This window comes from Electrophorus electricus, chromosome 6 (genome assembly GCF_041902795.1).
Source record: "Electrophorus electricus isolate QZ-2024a chromosome 6, ASM4190279v1, whole genome shotgun sequence".
Classification (NCBI taxonomy): domain Eukaryota; kingdom Metazoa; phylum Chordata; class Actinopteri; order Gymnotiformes; family Gymnotidae; genus Electrophorus; species Electrophorus electricus.
In genome coordinates this window covers 13,585,848-13,607,847 of record NC_137502.1, presented here as the reverse complement: position 1 = coordinate 13,607,847, position 22,000 = coordinate 13,585,848, and the positions used below count along the sequence as shown (strand labels likewise).

At 39.8% G+C, this 22,000-nt stretch overlaps 1 protein-coding gene across 7 annotated transcripts; it reads right to left on the bottom strand.

Moving 5' to 3' along the window:
• Nucleotides 1–243: 243 nt before the first annotated feature.
• On the bottom strand, nt 244–14,593 carry ube2q1 (ubiquitin-conjugating enzyme E2Q family member 1). Of its 7 annotated transcripts, none has more exons than XM_027007990.3 (13): nt 14,007–14,593; nt 10,315–10,419; nt 8,932–9,054; nt 8,631–8,687; nt 8,304–8,462; nt 7,545–7,629; nt 7,088–7,148; nt 6,857–6,947; nt 6,422–6,480; nt 6,032–6,080; nt 5,662–5,757; nt 4,774–4,840; nt 244–3,355 (listed from the first exon to the last, which is right to left on the bottom strand). In XM_027007990.3, exons 1-13 carry the CDS (start codon nt 14,163–14,165, stop codon nt 3,324–3,326), a joined length of 1,143 nt encoding a protein of 380 aa, XP_026863791.1. In that variant the 5' UTR covers nt 14,166–14,593; the 3' UTR covers nt 244–3,323. The 7 variants fall into 7 exon arrangements, with proteins under 7 accessions (XP_026863791.1, XP_026863793.1, XP_026863792.1 ...); XM_027007992.3 differs by having other exon boundaries at nt 8,319–8,462; XM_027007991.3 differs by having other exon boundaries at nt 8,304–8,459.
• Nucleotides 14,594–22,000: the final 7,407 nt, after the last annotated feature.

The following is a 22,000-nucleotide window of genomic DNA, read 5'->3' as shown; positions in this document are numbered from 1 at the left end:
AATTGCCTCTTTGTAGTCTGCAAACATACCTGTTTGAAACTCTACAGTTGTCCTAACATTGGCAAGTCCTTTCTATGTCACAGAGAACTACTGTACTTTAAAATGAGACCATGCTGCCACCTGGTGGACAAATTAATCCGAAAACACCCATTTCTGTGCGTTTTCCAGACTGCTACACTAATCTTCGTATCTAAAAATAATCTAGTCCACTTCCAAAAAAATGCACACTTGTTGGAAACGATATTTCTTAAAATTCTTTATTCATAAACTTGATGCAAGTTTACAAATTGTACTGTACATGGCCAAAATTACACTTACAACAAATGGAAAAAAGGCAAAATAAAAATCAAATCAAATCATGCCAACAGTGCATATATCCCCTCCCCACCCAGCCCCCCACCAAAACTGCTCAGGGTGTTCAAGTGACCTTTCAAGTTACTGTACAACTGACACTTAAAGGTAACCAATCTGTGGGGTTTATTAGGCCTTTCTACTCCCCTCCTAAACACATACCAGGGCCGCGCGCAAGAGCAAACTTTTGTATTGAATGCCCTGTTAGACATTCACACCATGGTGCAATGAAAATTGTTTTCTTCCTCCATTTTATGTTGGAGTGTACAAGTCACCAACAAGTCACCGAGTATACAAGTTCAACTGTGTTTCACATTTTTCAAGGTGGTCAGTGAGTCTTTAAATACTTCTGTCTAAAGCAAATGAATGTTTTCCCAGGTCATGAGGACCCCAAAGAGGCCAAAACTGTTTAAAATCTTCATTTCCACCAAAATCCAGCAGCTTAAGTTACACTAAGGTTTTTCTCTTTTTTATTTACACATCAACCACCACCTGCTGCTCTCAATCTTTATGCCACACCCTTCAAACAGGAGCAAACATGCCCCAGAGACCAAGTCAGAAGGAAAAATATTGTATGTCCCAAGTTACAAAATGTTTGCTTACTGAACGCAGCCCAAGAAGCAGTTATTTTTTACTTTGGCTAGAACCCAAATCAGCAAGCATGTGTCGGCCTGATAGTAGAATGATGGCCCTGGGCTAACGGGCTTTTGTGAAGTGGATGCTCCCGCTTTACAGGTGCCAATGCCAAACAAAGACATAAGGGAGATTAAGGACATTATTAGATTTAAGAGGGGGATTATAAAATTGGAAAAACCACTGGTCGCAATACATTATGAAGGGCAGTATGACTACAGATTTGCATTTAACAATATATTAAATCAACCAGGTGTGTTACGCTAGAGATATTAGAAAGCTGGCAAGACTTAATATAGATTAATGAATTCCTGGGTTTGTGATATGCAAAGAATACCACACCATTTTATTCCTTGTTAAGATTATCACAAACATTGTGTCCAATATTTGACCCAGACTCCTGGTTCAAGTCACTTTAACAAAGTCACAATTACACTCCCATAGTTTTAACTCAGGAACGCAGTAGTCCACAGACAAAAACACCAACTGAAGCTGTGCATGTGAAAATGTAGGCATTTACACAAACTCAGGGGCAAAGCACCCTTGTGAATCACATGATGATTGAGGGCGATTTGAGCCTTAAATTGATGAAGCACAATATAATTTTGTCCTGTGAAAGCCTAGTGCATGTAGAATTGGAGTGTGTTAAACAGTACTTTGTAAAAAAGCTCCGCCGTTTCTATGGAGGCATCAAGAACTCCTGAAAACACATGATTCTATTTTTATCTTCCTTATAGTGGATGTATGGGTTATGGCAAAAGATGAAGTGGTTTGTGTGAAAACATGGCATTTCTGTAGGTCATGTGGGCAGCAATGTTAGAGAGGGGATCCTTTCATAAGGCAATAACGGTTACTTTTTCAGCAGAGGTTCCAACCTCAAGTCTAGGAAATCTACTGTCTTGCAGATTGTAATTCCAACAGGCCTGGTCCTACTAGTCAGCCTTTACGGAAGGCCTTGATTACCAGGATCCAGCATGTTGGACTAGGGCTGGAACTAAACTTGGTGGGGTGGCAGACTTGGGCACCTCTGCTTCACAGCAGCTGGGGCCACATATCTAAACAATGCATCTGCATTCTAAACAAGCTTAGATTGTTTTGTGGCTTACGCAACCCGCAGAAGCTCATTGCCAGGGAGTGCTTAATACTTTAACCTCTCTATGTGCCCGAGTTGGGGTGGGGTGGGGGTGGGGGGGAGCTGAGATGTGTTTACATAATGGCGCAACATTACTGTGTTATAGTAATCACAGTAGAAATCACACTGGTTAAAAGAGGAATGGTCACAACTGCAGTTAATGATGGCAGAGCAACATACAATTTCCATTCTCACAAGAAAAAAAAAAGGAAAAAAAAGCAGTAGTCATAATGCATACATAAAAACATGTTTAAAGGTATTCAATTTGTCACCATGAGGATATCAATTAGGTCATTTTACCTTATTCTATTTGTGAGATATATCTTCAGAAGTAAGGACGTTCCGCACTATGCAGGCATGTACTAAGCGATCCAGTCCTGTCTCAGTGAAGCCTGCTGGACTTGATGGGAAAATTCATTCACTGCAATACATCTTTACAGGTTTACTTACAGACAGAGTTCATTTTGATGACTTTACAGTGATCAAGTCCAACTTGCTCAGTCGCAGCTATTTTTCAGTGCGCGACCACAGAAGCCAAAGGCTCCGAAAAAGGACAAGAGCTTGGAGGGGCCATAGCATCGAGCCTCCGCCTCTCTGAAAACATGGGCTCATCATAAGCGTCGATTTCCCCTAAACATCTCCCTGCCATACTTAAGTCTTTTCTTTCCTGTCTTACTCACAATATGGCAGTTAACATTCCAAACCACTGTAGACATGGGGGAGGTTTAGACAAACGACGAGCCAAGCATCCACAAGCCTGTTGCTCCGCAGGAATCTCGTCATTTTTATGAGATTGCCAAGATCAAGATGACAAAGGGATATCCATCCATGAAGCTTGGAGAGTCACAGGTATCCCTTTTGCAAATATGCCATATTAAATTCCAGTCTGTCAACCAAGCAGCCCAAGAGAGAAAGCGACTGGAAGGGAGGAAAGGACAGCCAGCAGGAGAGAATACAGGAGCAGAGAAAGACGCTGTATAGACAAAATGGAAGAATTAATGTTTTACCCATTAACTCTGCAGGCCAAACGTGTTGTTCAGAAGTCACATAATCCAGACATGGAGTTGTCCAATTAGCAACAGAATGATGTGGGTGAGGGGGAACACCACAAAAAAGGGAAAAAAAAACAAAACAAAAAAAACCTCTAAAAAGAACAGGTGTTGACTCCAAGACATTCTGTCCTAGTTTGAATGCGGAGAGATTTTCCTTATCCATCTTCTTTTGGTGGTGTGTACCAGCCTGTGAGGATCAAAGGTGCAGGCACACGCACACGCGCACGCGCACGCGCGCACGCGCACACACACACACACACACACACACACACACACACACACACACACACACACACACACACACACACACACACACACACACACACTTGAGTGACCAAAGAAACTGGCCTGGAAACATCCAAGACAACAAGAACTGTCAAAACATATCTGCCTCAAAACATGGTCTCCGTTAGCACTAGTCTAACTTAATCTGTCAGTCCCCAACAGAAGAAATGCAGGGGACGTCCACATCAGAAGTCAAATATCCACTAACTGGGTTGTGAAACACTTAAGTGACCCTAAAAGCCAGCTTACAATTTGCATTAACATGATTTTCTGGTGATACAGCCACATTTGAACTTGGCCAAATGAAATGCCAGTTGATCACTTACACCACATTTGGAGGTGGTCAGAAACTAATCTTGACCACATTTAATACAAGTGCAAACAGAATGTGTTCGTTACTCACATACAATTAGATAAATGGAAATTTGTCTGCAAAGTGCTGACTCCTCTCTCATGCCCCAAAATCCTCTAGAATTTGAAAGCAGTTAGAAGACAAAGCTTTCTCCTTTGCCCATGCAATTTGTTTCCCATTTGAAATGGTTTCTTTTAGTAATTGACAGCATGTACTACGCAGATGCCAAACGTTTTACAGTAGGAAGTGAAACGGAAATGGCGTACATGTTGGGCACCTTTTTTTCTTACAAGAGTTCAATATCTTAACTCATCAGTTCATACTGGGGAACCTGGGCAAAGTATATCGATACCAGATGCAGATCCAGACATAAAATGCATGTTAATGCAAGATGTAAACAGGCCCTGAGACAGTAGTGTGTTATTTCTGATTGGTACAAGCGAGTATAAATTTCTATTTGTTTTATTTGCATTATTTAATACATTAGCTGTCCAGGAAAAATGCACAGATGTTAACCCTTGCCCTTAGCTTGAAAACTTCAGTGAGATACTGCATTCAATGAGCCATTAGGGCTGAGTGAATGTGTTTATATGTATGTAGAGCAGAATATAAACAATTAACATCTAATAAAGTGTAACGATCGATCGATAGATAGATCGATAGATACTTATAAAATGCTCACTGTACATTCCATAAACCATGTTCAAAATGCACTAACATGCAAAATTACAAGAGACAGAGACTGAAGTAATAACATGGTTCACAGCACCACAGTCCTGTTATCAAAGAAGTGAAGCATGTTATAGTAAGTTTAACTGAGAGAATAGGCACATTATAGGAATACCCACACCACCCAGCTACCTTCCCCTATTAATTTCATATTCTGGAAGCGTATCTACACCTACTTAAAAGACTCAACAAGAAATGATTTGCCCTCAAAGACCATCCAAAATAAAAGGAATATTTACCATTCTTTTCATGGATCTGCACCAGCGATTTGTAAGACTGTTGTGCTCTGGCAAGATTGTACTGGTTCTAAAAGGTGGGGGAAAAACAGACCTCAAAGTTAGAATGGTACCAAAGGAGTTGCACAATATAAAAGACCACAGGTAAAGGGTACATGCATGCAAAAAATGCTGTAAGATTACATGACAGTGCAAATGATAGCATTTGTGTGGGTATCAAATTTCACAAATTCCATGCATTTGGGACTTGTTATAATAATCAAAAAAAAAAAAAAAATGAAGATAAAATGTTGATGCTAAAAATTAATTTGTAGATGATAAAATCTAAATCAGGAATTACTAGTTTTCATATACAATATGTAAATTTTCCATGCTGTTTGCTAGTGTTAATACTGAGGGTAATTACAGTTGCTTTGGCTATTCTGGAATCACTGGCTTGACATTGCTAAGCAATAGCATTCTTACAGTGGAAGTATTTATTGCTGTGACCCGAGTTGCCAGACACACAACTCGGAAAGTCTAGTACAGAAGTATTTGGATCACAGTCCATGAGGTGTGGGTCCTACACATTTCCCATACTCCCTTTACCTAAGAGTCAAGTGTGATGACAAACATGACCAACCAGTTACATGAACTGATTTGTTAACCAACAGTAGTTACTATATGCAAGGCTTAGAACCGAGGTCCACACTTAAGTACCACTGGTCTAGAGTAAGGCTAACAAATGTTAAGCCTATAGACCTTGCCAATTCATTTTACTTCACTTTTTCTAACACACCTGGGAGGCAGGCAAGCAGCCTCTAATGCTTACCAGATTGACACTGAAACATAACATAACTGATGGCCCCCTGATATATTTGATGACAACATGTGTTCAATACATATCTTTACCTTATTGGCTCCAAACTGTACTCTGGCTTTTCCTTTGACTAAAGTGGCATTAATCTGCATGATGACAGACTCAATGGAATAGGCACTACTCCAGCCCTGTGAACAGTTAGCACACAGTCATGATGATGTACTGGTCATTTCCACTTCTACTGGGTCGAGGCTTGGATGGCAACTCAACCAAGGTGACCAAGTGCTCATATAAAGCTACTATTAATGTAGTTAATACAAGGTATTTAATTAGAAAAAAAACATGCAGAGCTCTTGTAAGAAATCGGGGAAAAAAAAAAAAAAAAAAAAAAAAAAAAAAAGACATGAATGGTAAACAATGACACCAAAACTAATGAGTCAGAAGTGAAGGTGTGACCCACACCTGCTTGGTGAGTAGTTCCATGCACAGGGCCCCTCCTCCAAGGACGTAACTAAAGCAAAACCAAAATAAACAAGATCATTCATTCTATACAAACAAGCAAAAAACAGATAAGATCATGCTATCAAAGTAAAATACAGGCTCTCCAAATGTTATATATACATACTTGAGAGAGTACATTAAAACCAAACAAACAAAAACACACAAACACACACTTAAAAATATATTATGCAATCTATATAACACAGAATGTGCCATTATTTTTGACCTCCTATGGTTTCATAAGACAGTAATGCCACACCTTTCCTTCATAGCTCTCAATAAAGCAACATTCATGCCATCATAAACAGTGAAACACAATTAAGCAAATCAGATCCATCACCAGGTACTCACCCTCCTGATAAAACCGGAGAAACTACTCGTACAAATGGCGGGTCAAAGGGAAAGTTGTCCTGCAGACCCCAGAGAAAAATATTAAATAGTTTTGTTTCCATGCATTCAGCCTATACCAAGCATCACATATTTGAAACACCAGAGTGCAGTAATAAATTAATTCAAAGCCAGTTTGCTTTGTAGCTGCCCACAAATCATGTCATTGGTCTTCTGAAATGTAAACATCAGCCTAGCCGCTCATTATTGAGAGAGGACAACTGCTACACCACCGTCAAAACCAGAGAAAAAGTAAAAACTCCATTAGATAGTCAGTAAGCAGATTGCTTGCTGCTGCGACTAGAGAGCTCCTTCACTGGCCTGGCTGGTGCTTTCAAACCTGCAGACACTCCAAAACAATATGGCTGACTGATGACACACAGTATCCCAAAGACTCACTTTGTATGAGAAATTGAGGAGTATATAGTCCATGCCCTCCTTCTCCTTCAGCACCTGGAGGTCACTGTGCAGAGGACTGTCTGGATCCACCCTGTTCACAGGAGTTGAGAGAATTAATACAATCACCATATGGTCAGGTCAATCTCAAAATCTCACAAAAGGTTGATATCAGAATTGAGGGGAAAAAAAGAAAAAGAAAACAAAGAACACCCCCCCCCCCCAAACACTTACGTTCTTAATTTGACGTGCCACTCATATAGGCTGTCGTTAACAAGCTCCACTGAATAGATACCTGCAATAGTAAGGTAAAACCCAACATGAGTGGTAAAATCCTTCCCCCGTTCCTGTCCATACAATACAAACATACATGGATACTGACAAGCACATCCCTTTTACACCAATCTCAACACAAAAGGGAGTTTAGATAAGCCAGTTTAAAAATGTACAAGGGCTGGGAATCGGAAGTACTGCTTGAGAGTAGTGGTGAAAAGGAGCTATGGTGTGCATGACAGTTCAATCAAGATTTGAAAGGAAGAAAAGGTGTGATGCAGTGATTGCCTTAGGTCTTGGAAGAAATTGGTCCGATGTAGGTAGGACATGGGTCAACAACTTGGTATAAAAGACAACCAACATACGCCAAGCCTGTGTTAAAAGCAGTGGCTTGGTGTAAAAGGGGCATCGCGCTCACCTGATTTATAACTCTGAGATCGGTAGATCTCCCGGAGTTCCTTCATTAGGCGGTCCGACGCTTGGACGGACCCCGACACTGCACCCTGCAATGCCAAACATGTCCCATACAACACACACACAGACAGAGAGAGAGAGACACAGGTCACTTTACACCAAGCAAAACTACCAGGGGACTTCAGTCCAAAAAGTAAGCAAATAAATCATGTATACACATATGAACAAGACCAGCCACACAGATCAAACACAACCTTAACCAACCTAACACTAAAATACACAATTCTAATCAACACAAACAAGCCAGCAAGCACAACAGAGGGCCCAGCTCAAGCGGAATAGGATGCTCCATTTCTCAGCCTTAAAGGCTAGAGAGAGGACTTGTGTTCCACTTTCACTACACATTTTTAGCACAGCCTGCAAAAGACTGCACTGTTAAATAGAGAAACAATGCCACAACTGTAGATGTAAACGTGTTCTTTTATGTAATGTACACATATTTAAGAGAGTACAGACTAGGCTATATTAAAAAAACAAACAAAAAAAACCACCTCCTTAAAAAAGCAAGATGCTAAGAAGCCTGCCAGAGCTGAGGCATGGCCATGCATCGTCCCCCCCACCCCCCAAAAGATCACCAACATTGCAACAACTGTTTAAAGTACTAATAACAAGTACTAGTACTAATACTAAACATGCCACCCAAAAAACAAACCCACATTAATATTCCCCATGAACCCTCAAAGCATAAGAAAAGCCACCTTACCGAATGAGCACTTACGTTCAAGTGGTCCTGCCTCTGGTTCTTACGGATCTTCTCGAGGATGGCCAGGTTTTCCTTCTCTATGCCATCGTCCTCAGATTTTTTCCCATCCACTGGCTCTTCCTCTTTCATCTCATAATGGTCCAGGTCCTCTATGTCCTGCTGACAGTATGAAGAACAGATCAGAGCTCAGTAATAGTCAGTGACAATTAGTAAATGACAATAAGGTACAAAAAGCACCCAGAAGGTGTATGGCATCCCCAAAGATGGATATTTATATATAAAAGAACAAATACAACAACTACATAAAATAAGGGAAAAAGCATGCACCTCTCCCATCTCTTCTTCCTCCTCCTCCTCTGAAGTAACCTCATCTGTGGTGCCATGCTAAAGACACACACACACACACACACACACACACACACACACACACACACACACACACACACACACACACACACACACACACACACACACACACACCACAAAAGACACTCCAGCATACTTTAACAACTTGGAGCTCCATCAAATGCTGCTCTGTTAAATACAGCTCAAATGTGTTAGTGTGTCTAAATGTAATGCCCAACAGTGTTTTGGAGCCAAGCCCAAAGACTATGATAAGAAAGTGTACCTTTCTCTCCGGGTTGACGGGGCCAGCGGGGAGAGGCTGATCTAGCATCTCCACATCAGGGTGCTGGGGCAGATTATACAGCCTACATAGATCACAGATCAGTCTCTTCAGCTGCTGCAGGAGCTGGTGGAGAAAAAACAGCAGAAATTGCACATGGTTTTTAGTGCAAACTGCAACCAGGAGAGAGTCTTTGGGGACTGAGGGACAAAATCCCCATAAATACAACTTGCGAATTCTTAATACCCCACACTCAAGCCTATTTGAGAGGCTGATGGCTATCTATATATAGTACGCCATGCCTAGCAGGGTAATGGAGCCCATTTGACACCATCACAACAGCAGCTGATAGAATCTCACCTGCATGTAATCAGTATCTCACATGTGAACAATACATAAAAGATCAAACATATTGTAAAAACAACTGGCACATGTCTTGTACCTTTTTGAAATAACAGCTCATTTCAACAAATTCAAAACATTCTAATGCCTTGCCCCAAAACTAAATAAAGAAAACATGGGTAGGAATTTAAAAGCCAAAAAACTTTTTAGATTGTGAACTTCACAAAAATATCACCAAATGCAGATACGTTTAATGCAACTGCCAACAGCAAGGAGTGTCGGATGCCTGTAACTCTTACCAATGTGCTGTTTATTTCACTGTTGAACAACTGAAACCTCATGGTTCACTTCACACAGGGAGGCGTTTCTAGTACCTTACTTTGCTGAACTTGTGGTTATGTTGGATTGCTAAGTGTGACCTGTTGTGGTACACCCCATCTCTCACAAACTATTACTGGCAATGTCTGTGGCTTATGCATAAGGAGTTTTTTTTTCACATCTCATTCTCAACTGTTACTTAATACCGTCCACATTTACATTTATGATGGAATTTCATGTGCGACAGTAAGAGTCTGTCATGATGAATGGAAATGACGGCAGGAGGACTTTTTAAAGCTACAATTACTTATCACAGGAATTTGGTTCTTACAACTAATTGGTATTATTAATGTGACAATACAAAAAAAAAAAAATCACACATTTTAATCTCAACATTATTAAATTGTATTAAGCATACCATTTATTGGATTAGCCTACTCCTAGTATAAATAAATATATAACTGCAAATTTTAGTATTTACGCAGCTATATGAAAGGTACACTAATGAACGTAATACAACAAAGACAGGCAATTATTTTGCTTAGCATATCAACACATTCAGCAGCAGTTAACGATGACCTTAAAAAAAGCCTTGACCTCTGTAACTTCCACCATGACCAGCCTTCACAAGCATAAGAACACACTCCGACACACTGACTTGACAAACTACAATTATGTTGAAGAGCAGAATCAGGCTAATCAAGTGCAAGAAAGAAAGACTCTTACCAGTGTACTGCCTTTTCTTACATCCTCCAGGCGTTCCAGTATTTGTGTCAGACTGGGGTCATCGGAGTCCACAAACCATATTGGGGGTGTTGACGGATAAGATTCCTGAGAGACAGCCAGGTGAATATAGGTAAATTAAATCTGACTGAGGAAAAGGGTTAAAAAGTAGGCAAAGGTGATGGTGAGTGTCCATGTCAGTGAAAACATGATGGCTTTGATAATGACCAAACCATTCATTCATGACTTGCTTTGATAAACTGCAAATGGTTCTCCAATCCTAGACATTTTTCTTCTTTTATGCTTTGTTAGATTTGTACAGGCAAACTGCACAGCATGCACCAACTGACCATTTTACAGACTTGGAAAATTAGCCTAATCCAACCATAATTACATGCACAATACCAACTGTGCCAACCTAACAAAAGGAATTTTGAAATACAATTACTGTCATAGTAAAATACAAAAGAACTTTTACAGTTCCAAGTGCACCCCAGAGCAAGTCAGAATGATACAGAGACCACAGAATGGTAGAGAGATTATACACATAGAAGCAAAAACTGAAGTCTTCAAAGCCTCTTGATCCTCAACTACTCACCAGTAGGAGAAGCAGTCACTTAACCCTGCCTTCCTCATCTATGTCCATATCTATTTAACAAACAGCAGGATCCAAGATGGTGAATATCGTCATGTACCAATCCAATACGATACTATTGGTGTCAAGCCAATATCAGCAGAAAGTGCTGAATTGGATACCAGAGGGAAAAAAACTTAATCTGATCAAATTTTGTAACAATTCTAGGTTTATACATCATAGAATTGCTGTGGCAAAGCATAGCATAAAGTGAAGCAGATCATTTGTTTATGTGGAAATGGTATATGTCAGTATATATACAAATTTACTTTGGTTAGATCTGATTTTTTTAGATATGGCATGCATAAGTATTATTCAATAATAAGTCCTTTTTCATTTCAAACTGAAAATAATCTAATTTTGGTCCACATTTGTACTGTGATTATTGGTACTATGATCTATTTGTAAACAAAACATAAAAGAACAAAAATTGAAATAATGCTGTGGTTTGGTACAAGTCACATTGACTATGTATTCCAACCTGTATGGAAGCGGAGTGTTTAATCAATCCAAATATCACAAATGGGAAGGGGTGTGTGGGTGTATGTAGTGAGCTGTATGGGTCCACATGCTAGGATCAGGATACTGTTGTGGATTTTAGCTTGGTGCTCAACAGCCTCACCCCTGAATAGCTGTATGTGTCTCACACACACACACAATTTGCAAAATGGTCTACAACAATGACAAACAGAACACACCCCATGGGCCCTCATACTGCCCACTAGTAGATGCATCACAAGGCTGTGTGCTTTTCTATTGCCCTCCTTATTGGCACACGCCAATGAGTGAACCTACAGTGATTAGGGATAGGTCAGAAATAATTGCCCTACCCCTAATTCCTGATGACATAAAAATAAATATTTGACTAGTCATCCAACGGATGACTAGCTGATTAGGGAGACTGACAAAGAGATGTTTTAATCATTGCCCCTGAGGGCACTGCCACCCTCAGTCAAAACGGTGAATAGAAATCTAATTAAGATGAATTTTTATGACTAGTAATCATTATTATAATATAAATATTAAATGTGTATGTATATAAATAACTACACAAACATAGGAGTAATGTTATAACTATATATCAATTGTGATTTACATGTGATAAGTTACCTATGCTATGCCTCTTAGAAAGGTAAACTCATTTTGTAAAGATGTCATTAAAAGTAAATTCTGACTGAGTCATCCATCATTATGGGGAATTTGGAATGCAGTAATTCATTATCAAAACAGTCCTCAAACTCAGAACACCAGCAGTACTTCCTCAATCCTTTAAATCCATTCAGACCATAATCGGCAGGTGCTTTAAGTGTCTTCCCCATGCCCCCATCTCTGATTAATTAGCACCAAAACCTATTGCACTTGCAGAAATTCTATTGCATTCTCGTAAACTGCACATTGCTATTAGCCATCCTCCCGCCCGAGTAGTTCACCGAGTTTAGAAGACATTACTTGGATTATACAATGTACCATCAGTCCTGATATATTGTGTGCGCCAAAATTAAGGTTACGCGTGTCTGTGGTAGTGTCGGGCAGTACTTAATAGGCAGAATCGTAAATTCACAAATTCAATGTACATGACATAGCTGTACAAAGTCAGTGATGCTGATTGGGAAATGATTTACATTTAGCTAGCATATCTGTTTACTATGAATTGCAGCGCTGGTCCCTAGCTAGCCCTTCGTTTACAAATTAGTCACAGATCTCCGATCAGGAAAAACGTCTGCAGTTGATATCCAATCAGACACAAATTGTAGCTGGATGATCTTTAACAAACAACTGCTACAACAACAAATCGCTATGTTATTGTTATTATAACTACTACTACCACCTCCAATGCGGAGCGTCCCACATAGCTAACATTTTAGGTAAGATACCCAGCTAGCTAGTTTCCCCGTCTAGAAAAAAGGGGGAAAACGCCGTTGCGCAGCAATTCAATTTGCTCCGTATCAGCATCGGTTTATAACTAATTGTCTCTTCATCTGAAATAAAGCGTTAACTGGCCAATCGACTATCAAACCACTAAAACGGACAAAGGAAATTGAAAAGCTGGCTTGCAAACTAGGCAGTTAGCAAGATAAAGATATAAATTTAAAAAATATAACGTAACGAGCTCGTAGAAAGATAGAGATAGCAGGCTAACTAACCAGATGAATGCAGAACACAATTCGTTCTACTACCGAGATGTTACAGAGCGTCCCACCCACCAATACAGATATTTAAACACGTACACACACACACACACACAACAAAATGATACACATTAATGGCGTTTCTTTAAACATGAATAACAGTCAACTAGTTCTAGCTAACTTGTAGCCAATGCCACTCGGTAGTGTATGCATTTAACCATAGCTATTTTTGTTAGCTCGCTAGCTGCACATGAATGCGTAAATCAGACTTATTCGGCCTGTCTGGCGTAAGACTTTCTCTGCAATGTTTTAATTAGCTAGCCAACTAATAACATCGCTTGCTTGTTATACTGTCCAGTTAGCTAACCTAACCTAGCTGACTCATCAGACATGTAGTTAGCTAGCTAGCCTTGGCATCCAGTAACGCAGCTAGATAGATAGATAAATAGCCAATCAGCTAACAACGACAATTTATAGAAAATGTCGTTGAACAAGGTTAGCCAGCTAGTTACCCAGCTCAAGCAGTAACGCCGCGCGAACATTATATTAGCGACTGGTGTGGGTAGCTAATCGATTATAACCAGCAATCCAACTAGGGTTAGCTATCTAACGTTTGGAATTCGACAAACTAGCTAAGATAGCTAGGCAAGTTAGATAAATTAGGAATTCGTCGCTAGCTAGCAGAGTACCCCAAATATCGCCGACACACAACCAGCTGATCGAGACAACACATGCTAGACACATAAGCTAGCCATTTAGTTAGCTAGCTAGCAAGCTAAGTATCTAGCTAGCAAGCGAGCCAGCTAACTGGCTAAACGTTGCTCCTATGGACAGCCAGCTAACTTTTCTTTTATATATTGGCTAGCTAGCTAAGTAGCTAGCTACAAATCTGGCGTGAGAAGTTAATTACCTAGTTAGATACATATTCTTACCGTAATATTACAGTGGATAATAAGTAGCTTTTCCCCAGTCACGTTAAATTGACAGCTTAGCTCATCTGGCTTCCAGTCGATAATTCTGAAACGTTCGTGATTCGGGTCAAAAATAGACTCCAGAAACTTCAGTTCGGCCTTCAGTCCCGAAACCGACATCTTCCGCTCATCTCCAGCGAAACCGCAGGGGAGGTGAGAAGCACAAGAGGGGACTTGAATTAGCCACGCAGCCGAATCCGAAAAGAAGCAAAGGCCAACAAAGAATAAAAGATACGCAGTTAAAACAACCCTTTCAAATCCCTCTTCGAGAAGCTAGCTCATGGGCTAACATAGTAGGCTAATAACGCCTTGGCTGGTTCGTTGTTTTTTTCCGCCTGTTTTGTTGATGTCAGTGAACAAAGAGTCAACCTAAGACATCAAACGTGTCCCTAGAGCGTTTTCCAGATATCATGCATTCTATATTAACTGCATTAACACTTCATTTTCTAAAGATGCTCTAAAATTTAGTCCTAATTGCGGGAACTATCTGCCTTCTAAATCCTGGCGCTAAACGGAAGCTTCTTCTGGGGTTTAAAGATGGCGTGCCTCTCGTGAACCCGCAGTCCCAGCATACTGTGCGCGAAAAACGGAGGTAAAAAGACTTTAGGCAGAGGAGTTTATGTTTATCTCGACTGTTTCGAGGTCGGACCGAAAATGTCAGAATTCTATGATTACTAAAGTATATAATCACATTTAACTGAACAGTTTAACAGTTTCCATTGTTGTTATACTTATTAGATAAAAGATTAAGAAAAACAAACAAAGGGGCATTTATGGAGTAAAACTACTCAAACTCTCTATACAAACCCTGATAACCTTAATAATTGCACAGCATATTTGTGTATGCATTTCAACAAGCCACGTCAGCAGGCAGTCTCTCAAAACAACAAAATGCGTTTTGGTGCCAGTTAGTACTCATAATGGACTATAAGCATCTACTCTACAGTTTGTAATAGGCCCCACAGAATATAACAATTTCAATGCTAATTTGGCATAAACATGTTGCCTCAATAATGAAAACAATCTCTAGCCTTTGGAGACACCTAGGCCTAAAATAAATAAAGGAAAACTGTATATGTTGTGTATGCGAAAAATCTATTAGTATAAATCTAATTGTTATCCAAAAAGGTAGAAGGAAAGTTTTCTGAATCATGTATAATAGTTCACTTTTGATACTTTACAATTCTTATGCACATTATTAGGGGAATTAATCATTTGAACGAAAACATACACATATAAATAGACAAAGGTTGAAGAGGTTAATTAGTCAGTATTCATATTCCTACACTATAAAAGCTTATAATATTACTCAGTAATACAGAGAATAGCACACTGAATCCATCCCAACAAGCGTACATAAAAAAGTGACAGCTGTAATTTGGTTGTGTGGAAGGTGGTACCATAATAATTTTAGCTCTAAACATACATCACTGTAATGAGGGCCATAATTGCAGATCTTAAATGTCTTTCATTGGCCTGGGTAGGGTGGGAGAGATGCATGAGCGAGCCCAAAGAAGACGAGAGAAGGTTGAAATGGGAGTAGACAGGAGCAAGGGGCTCGCTGAAGCATGACAAACTTTAAAAGTAAACAATTCCACCACTCCCTGAGGAGTTAACCCCTTTATCAAGGTGTGTGTGTGTGTGTGTGTGTGTGTGTGTGTGTGTGTGTGTGTGTACAGACATGTACCCTGCTTTTTTTTTTTTTTTTTTCATGACAGCAGGTCAGAGAATCAGGGCTAGACTTTTGGCAGGCTGCCAAAGAGATTTAAACCAGTTGTTTGAGACAGTGTTTTCTGTGGTTGACAGTGTCATTTTTCATTTTTACTCGTCTAAAATGCTTAACTGAAGTCCCCTAATCATTTCTACTAAGAACCTCAAAATAATAAATTACTTACTGAAATCATCATGAATCATTATTAATCTCCATGACTACCACTAGGTGGTGGTAGATACCAGTCTGATAGCTCTTGTTTCGTCTTACAGTTGCATACACGGTATCAGCAAGCGCTACCGTTACTTATCAGTGGGTACGTAATTGCTGATGAGTGTAGATGCACTCTGTCGCATCATTTTCTTCATACACTATACTTAACACTGACCATCTTCAGATATGTCTTGGCTACAGATGGAGGATTGGGTTTCATATGCTTAGCAGTGTCTTTTTGAAGTTTTTGACTGGGTGGGATTGAAAAAAGGGGTCATATGGTATCCCTGCTGAGACATAATTTGCAGGCAGAGCACTCTCAGCACATAAATGCAGGCAGAGTCTCATTGAAACATCTGTCATGGCAGCCCCTTAAATGTTCTTTCCAGACAAATGGTGTATGTGCCTTACACTTCAGATGGAGATGGCTTGTTTTTAGCTATTAGTTTCAAAACTACCTCAAAATATTCAAATTAAATAAATAATAAATAATCTTATAGAGATCAGTCTAAACTATTAGAGAAAGTGCACAACAAAAAGTCAACATTTGGTTCAATTACCACACATGTCCAGATACTACAAAATGCCACTTTTAGTCTGCTCAGCCATCTCCTGCCAACTTGTGTAACTGTCCCTTTCCACCTTAGCCCAGCACATCCCGGGCCGCTAGTTCAGAGGTCATCCCTCTGATTTACAGCCTGTAGTGTTTGAAATGAAACACTACATCACAGCAGTCAATTGCAGTGCACTTGATTGTGAAAGCAGGGGAGTTGGGGAGCTGGGGGCAGGATTATAGGGTGTGGTGGTATGGGAGAAACTGACAGAACCTATGAATAATTCACATGAAGCAGAGGCTCCTGTGATTAGAAAAGCCATTCCCTAAAATGAGTATTCTATTTCTGTGACATACGCACTCTCGCCCGGTCTCTGCTATGGGTAGTTCAGACACCAGCACTATCTATACATTACACTAATGAGTAAGTGGCTCCCATAGGGAGAGGTTGCATTAGTGCCCTGATCAACACTCCAGCTGCCCCTGATCAATTCTGGAGTAGGAGTCTATGAGAGGAGGTAAAAAAGATGCAGCATCATGGACGAGCACTTCAGGAGCCAGCACTGATTAGCACTTTCAGAAACTGAGCTCAGAAACTCTGTTGATTAAATGTCAAATTCTCGGTCCGGATGTAACAATCTTAGAGTGAGACAGCTCTACAGTAACATTATTTTTAGATAACAGTTGACAGTCTGATACAGTGAAAACGCATACTTTTTCTTTAATGTGAAGATACATTAATGTCGGCTGCTAAATGGATGGGGAGCCAAAAGGCCTTCACTGCTTACAGCTCTTTGCATGGTTGTAATTTATTTTCATCGTTATTAGCCGAGAGGAGAAGCGTCAGGCAGACTGGGAGCTGGCCAGTCTACAGATGTTTATTAAAGAAAACGGCAGAGTGTGGTGGAGTGAAAATTATATGGTGCCTTTATCACCATCTCTCCTCTTTCTGTAATTCTCCCTTTGCTGCCGAGAGTGCATCCAAGCATACAAGATTAATGGAGAGCAGAGGTCAGGGTATTGGTCATGTCATCACCACAATAATTCACAATGAGCAGGTCCATAGGAGTGGGTCAGTTTGAGAAAGTATTGGCTATTGGATTAATGGCATCTATTTAATATGGTAGAAAATACCAAACAAAAATTGACTGTACCGCACACCTTGGGAGTGGTTATACAGTATAGTATCACTTTCAGCACCACAGTTAAATGAGATGTATTCTTTATATTTCTCATCACTATGAGCTTTAGCTTTTTATGGAATGCTCAGATGTCATTGACAGAGCGCTTTTTACATAATCAGAGTGAAAAAAACAAACAAGTTATAGGATTTAAAGGGACATGGAAGGTAGACAGCTTCATTCCTGTATCAATTCCAGTCTCGAGAAGTGGCATGTGTTTTCAAGTGACATTTAAAGTGGTAAGTCCTGTTTGGGCACAACATAAATGGAGAGAATGGCCCCTCCACCATTAAGCAATGGCCCTCAATCTTAAGGTTGACCTTTTCTCATTAATGGTACAATGTATATATATATATATATATATATATATATATATATATATATATATATATATATATATATATATATATATATATATATATTGTGTGTGTGTTTAATGAAACAACAAGTCTGAAAACATACTGTGACCTTTTTCAAGTCATGCGTAGTGTCAAGCTAGCCTACTCATCTGCCCATATGACACTCCACTGGTGCACTGAAAATGACCATGAAGAAATAGTCTGTGGCTTCGACAAAGAGAAGGTCTTTGTGTGCTATACATCCAATTGGAAAAATTCCTGTTTTTTTTTAGCGAAGTTTACTTCAAGGTCGTTACTTTTTATTAGTGAAATACGATTTTATGCAAAATTTTATGTATTCACTGTTGCTCTTAAATATTTGTTAATGATATAGGTGCAACCTGTCTTTATTAATTTTAAAAAGAGGTACCTACTCTACCTTATGATGAGTCATATGAACAATTTGACACTTCCAGTCCATAAGAACACAAAAAGACAGTTTAGCCTGTTCTGTGTATGACTCTTCCAGGTCAAGGTTTAATTTAACGTCCACAACCTGTTCCATGTAATTACTGTCTTTCACTTTAGTAAGCTGACCCATGCTTGAGAACATATCTTACATGGTTGTAATGTTTTATAAGAATATTTAATGAATTGCAACAAACAGCAGTTCATGTATTCTCTCACTCCATGTCACTCTTGCTGACCTTGGTCTTCACAGCTTGACATTTCCATGTGTTGTAAAATTAGGCTTGAGTGTGTCAGGGTAGATTTAAGGGTTCAGTTTTAGTCACTGACTTAGAAAATGCTCGTTTTGACCCATGAAAGAATTGAACTGGAGAGGACCAGGGCCACGTGTCCGCTTATTTGGTTGTAGGAATATATTACAGTAAAATTTTTTTTTTTCAGTTTTAGCAGTTGAAAAAGCCATCAGTGCCAACTCAGCCATCTGACCTGCGCTTGGGCTGCTGTCCTTTGATGGATTGCTGGTGGAGAGACAGCACACTGTAGTGTGTGGGGCTGGAATAGTTCAACTATAAGTTGATTACCAACTTATTATCTTAAAAGATTATCCTGGATTGGATCTGGTACTGTTTGCTGTATGTTTATTACACTGAAAAATTCCATTAAGACCATCAATGTTTAACATGGGCCATGCGATTATAAGACAGAGCTTCATTCACAGCTATACTAAAGCTGTCGCATTCAGTGGCAGACCCAAAATGAATGTACCTGCTTTAAATCCAATTGTCTCCTGGGCTGTAGTTTATGATGGTGGCACCATCTCATAGTTTGTCAGAGGAGCGTGTCTGTGCTGTCTCTAATAAAGAGCCATATCGGGAATGTCAGTTTTGATTAATCTAAAGCTTCTGTTCTCTGTCTGTACCACTGCTGAGATGTATTAAAACTTCTCAAATCATTGTTCCAAGTTGGACACAAGCAATCACACCACTCCATGTAGTGCCCACTGTTCTGGTTTCTTCTTTATAATGTGGAAGGAATTCATGCTCTAAAATGAAAGTTGTGTTTCAATAACTATTAAGAAAGTAAAAAAGGAGATTTCTAAAATAAATCTCTCATCCTCTGGATCTGTTGGTAGGGGGTAAGGAAGGTAGGCACACACTTTTGTTTGCTGTTCCTGTAGATTTGAAACAGTCCCTCACACGCGATTTAAATGATCCTAGTGGACTCACACTCAAGTGCAAGAGAGTATGACCTTCTTTCAACTGTGCCAGCACAAACCTCTCAACCATTTTCTACTACTTCAACAGTTCATGGTGATTAAAATGCTGTCCTTGGATAATAGCCTGCCCTCTTATGAACAGCTAATGACTTGGCTGCTTTCAAGAAGCACAATGATCTGTATGAGCTGCCTAGTGCAGGATTTTCACACTATAAGATAATGTCATAGTCTCTACAGGATTAAGGTAATGGCAAATTAAATCTATATCTCAGATGGCCCAAAAATCATACATACATAAAGAAGGCTTGTCAGCGTCTTTACCACCTCAGACGCCTAAGAGACTTCAGACTGCCCTCCAAGGTACTGCAGAACTTCTACACCTGCACTATTGAGAGCATCCTCACGGGGAACATCACAGTCTGGTTTTGGAATAGCACCAAGCAGGACAGACAAGCACTTCAAAGGGTAGTGCGTTCAGCATAGCTCATCACTCACACAGAACTTCCTGACCTGCAGACCATCTACTACAAGCGGTGCCAGACCAGGGCCAGGAGGATTGTGAAAGACCGCACCCATCCCAACAATAGGCTCTTCTCTCTTTTGAGGTCAGGGAAGCGCTTTCGCTCCCTGAAGACCAAGACAGAGAGACTGTAGAGGAGCTTCTTCCCACAGGCCATTCGGGCCCTGAATCAGGGAAACTGATAAACTGTGGGGACCACCACCACCATGTAACATAAATGTAAATATGTTCAATTACTACCATGTAACATAAAAACTGTAAATATGTCATTTTACAAGATGAATCTGTACATTCTGTACATTGTGTACATACATATATACACAACCATATACATTGTACATTGTGTATATAAACATAATATACATATATTGTACATACTTTGTTAATATATTTTTGTACATATATAGAATATATATTTCTCTATGCACCCCTGTTTTCTTTCTCCTCAGTTTGGACAGAGCACTCTCAACCATTTCACTGCGAGTTATACTGTGTATGACTATGTATGTGACAAATAAACCAAACTTGAAACTTGAAACTTAACCTGCCACTCTGACAAAAAGTCGATTTGAGCCATCATTCTGAATGAAAGAAGCATTTTTACAGGATGGATTCCTGTACTGCTAATATGGGCTATGACTTCACAGCCCTCTGAGAGATCTCATTGGTAAGTCAAAGTGAATGCAGTCCTTATTTTAACAAGCAGTCTTTATTTTCTCTGGTTTGCTGATGCAGTGCATTCCTTTGCAGATTGTAATCTTGGACAACACAGTTTGCAGCAACCTTGCTACATGCCATCCAGTTTCCAGTTTTCCTTTTTGATAAGTAGAAATATACCTAGGCTTAAAGAAGATGGAAAATAGCATCACAGATGTCAGAGATATAGAAGAGTTTAGAGCTGTAGCCCACTAACTGTAGCCCAAGTTGTAATAACAGCTAATGTGCCCTGTTTTTGCAAAGTACAAACATATTACATATAAAGGTCAAGGAAAAAGAAGGCTTATGAAATTTTCGAAATAACTTATTGAACCTGGAAGAAAGATTTGTCATGTTTGAGACTGGGACTAACTGATTATAAATGAATATACTGAAATGTACTGAACAGAAAAGGATGAATCAGAAGCAGGACATGACTATTCCACAGTTAGCAAATGTAATAATTGAGCAGTGGTAGCCTAGTGGGTAGGGCTATCTATCGGAAAGCTGTGGGTTCACATCTTGGCTCTGCTATTCAGCCACTGTTGGGCTCTTGAGCATGGCCCTTAACGCTCTCAGCTCCATGGGTGCTGTTCTTGTACTGAGCAATGACAATAAAGTTGAATCTAAAAAAATCCAGTTGCCCCATTTCTTGGAGTTATGATATTCCCGGTGTCCCAGGGGTGGTATTGTACCTTGCATCCACTTCCTGCTACCTAGCTCGTATAGCCACACCCAAAGGACAATGGGACAACAGTAAGAACCCTGTTTAGTACAGCCTGCCTGTGCATATTCCGAATAATGTACACAGCCAATCAAAAAAGTAAAACAGTACATATTTGAGTTGAGTCTGATGCCAGCTGGAGTCTGCATTCTTATCTAATGAGCAGTCAGATGTTTTCCTCCTGATCATGTAATGGACAGAGAGAGAGAGAGAGAGAGAGAGAGAGAGAGAGAGAGAGAGAGAGAGAGAAAGAAAGACAGCGACTAGTCCTCTTCTTAAGAACAGAAGTAAATATTCCAAGAATATTCCAGACAATATGTGTAACTTTATTTGAT

Bases quoted from the DNA above. Each gene is read 5' to 3' on its own strand.
- ube2q1 (XM_027007990.3), bottom strand. From the start codon at position 14,165: ATGTCGGTTTCGGGACTGAAGGCCGAACTGAAGTTTCTGGAGTCTATT. The intron at 9,055-10,314 runs GTAAGAGTCTTT...TTTCTCCACCAG, and splicing joins TAAGAAAAGGCAGTACACTG to CTCCTGCAGCAGCTGAAGAG. The intron at 3,356-4,773 runs GTAAATATTCCT...TGATCCTCACAG, and splicing joins GCAGATCCATGAAAAGAATG to GCTGGTACACACCACCAAAA.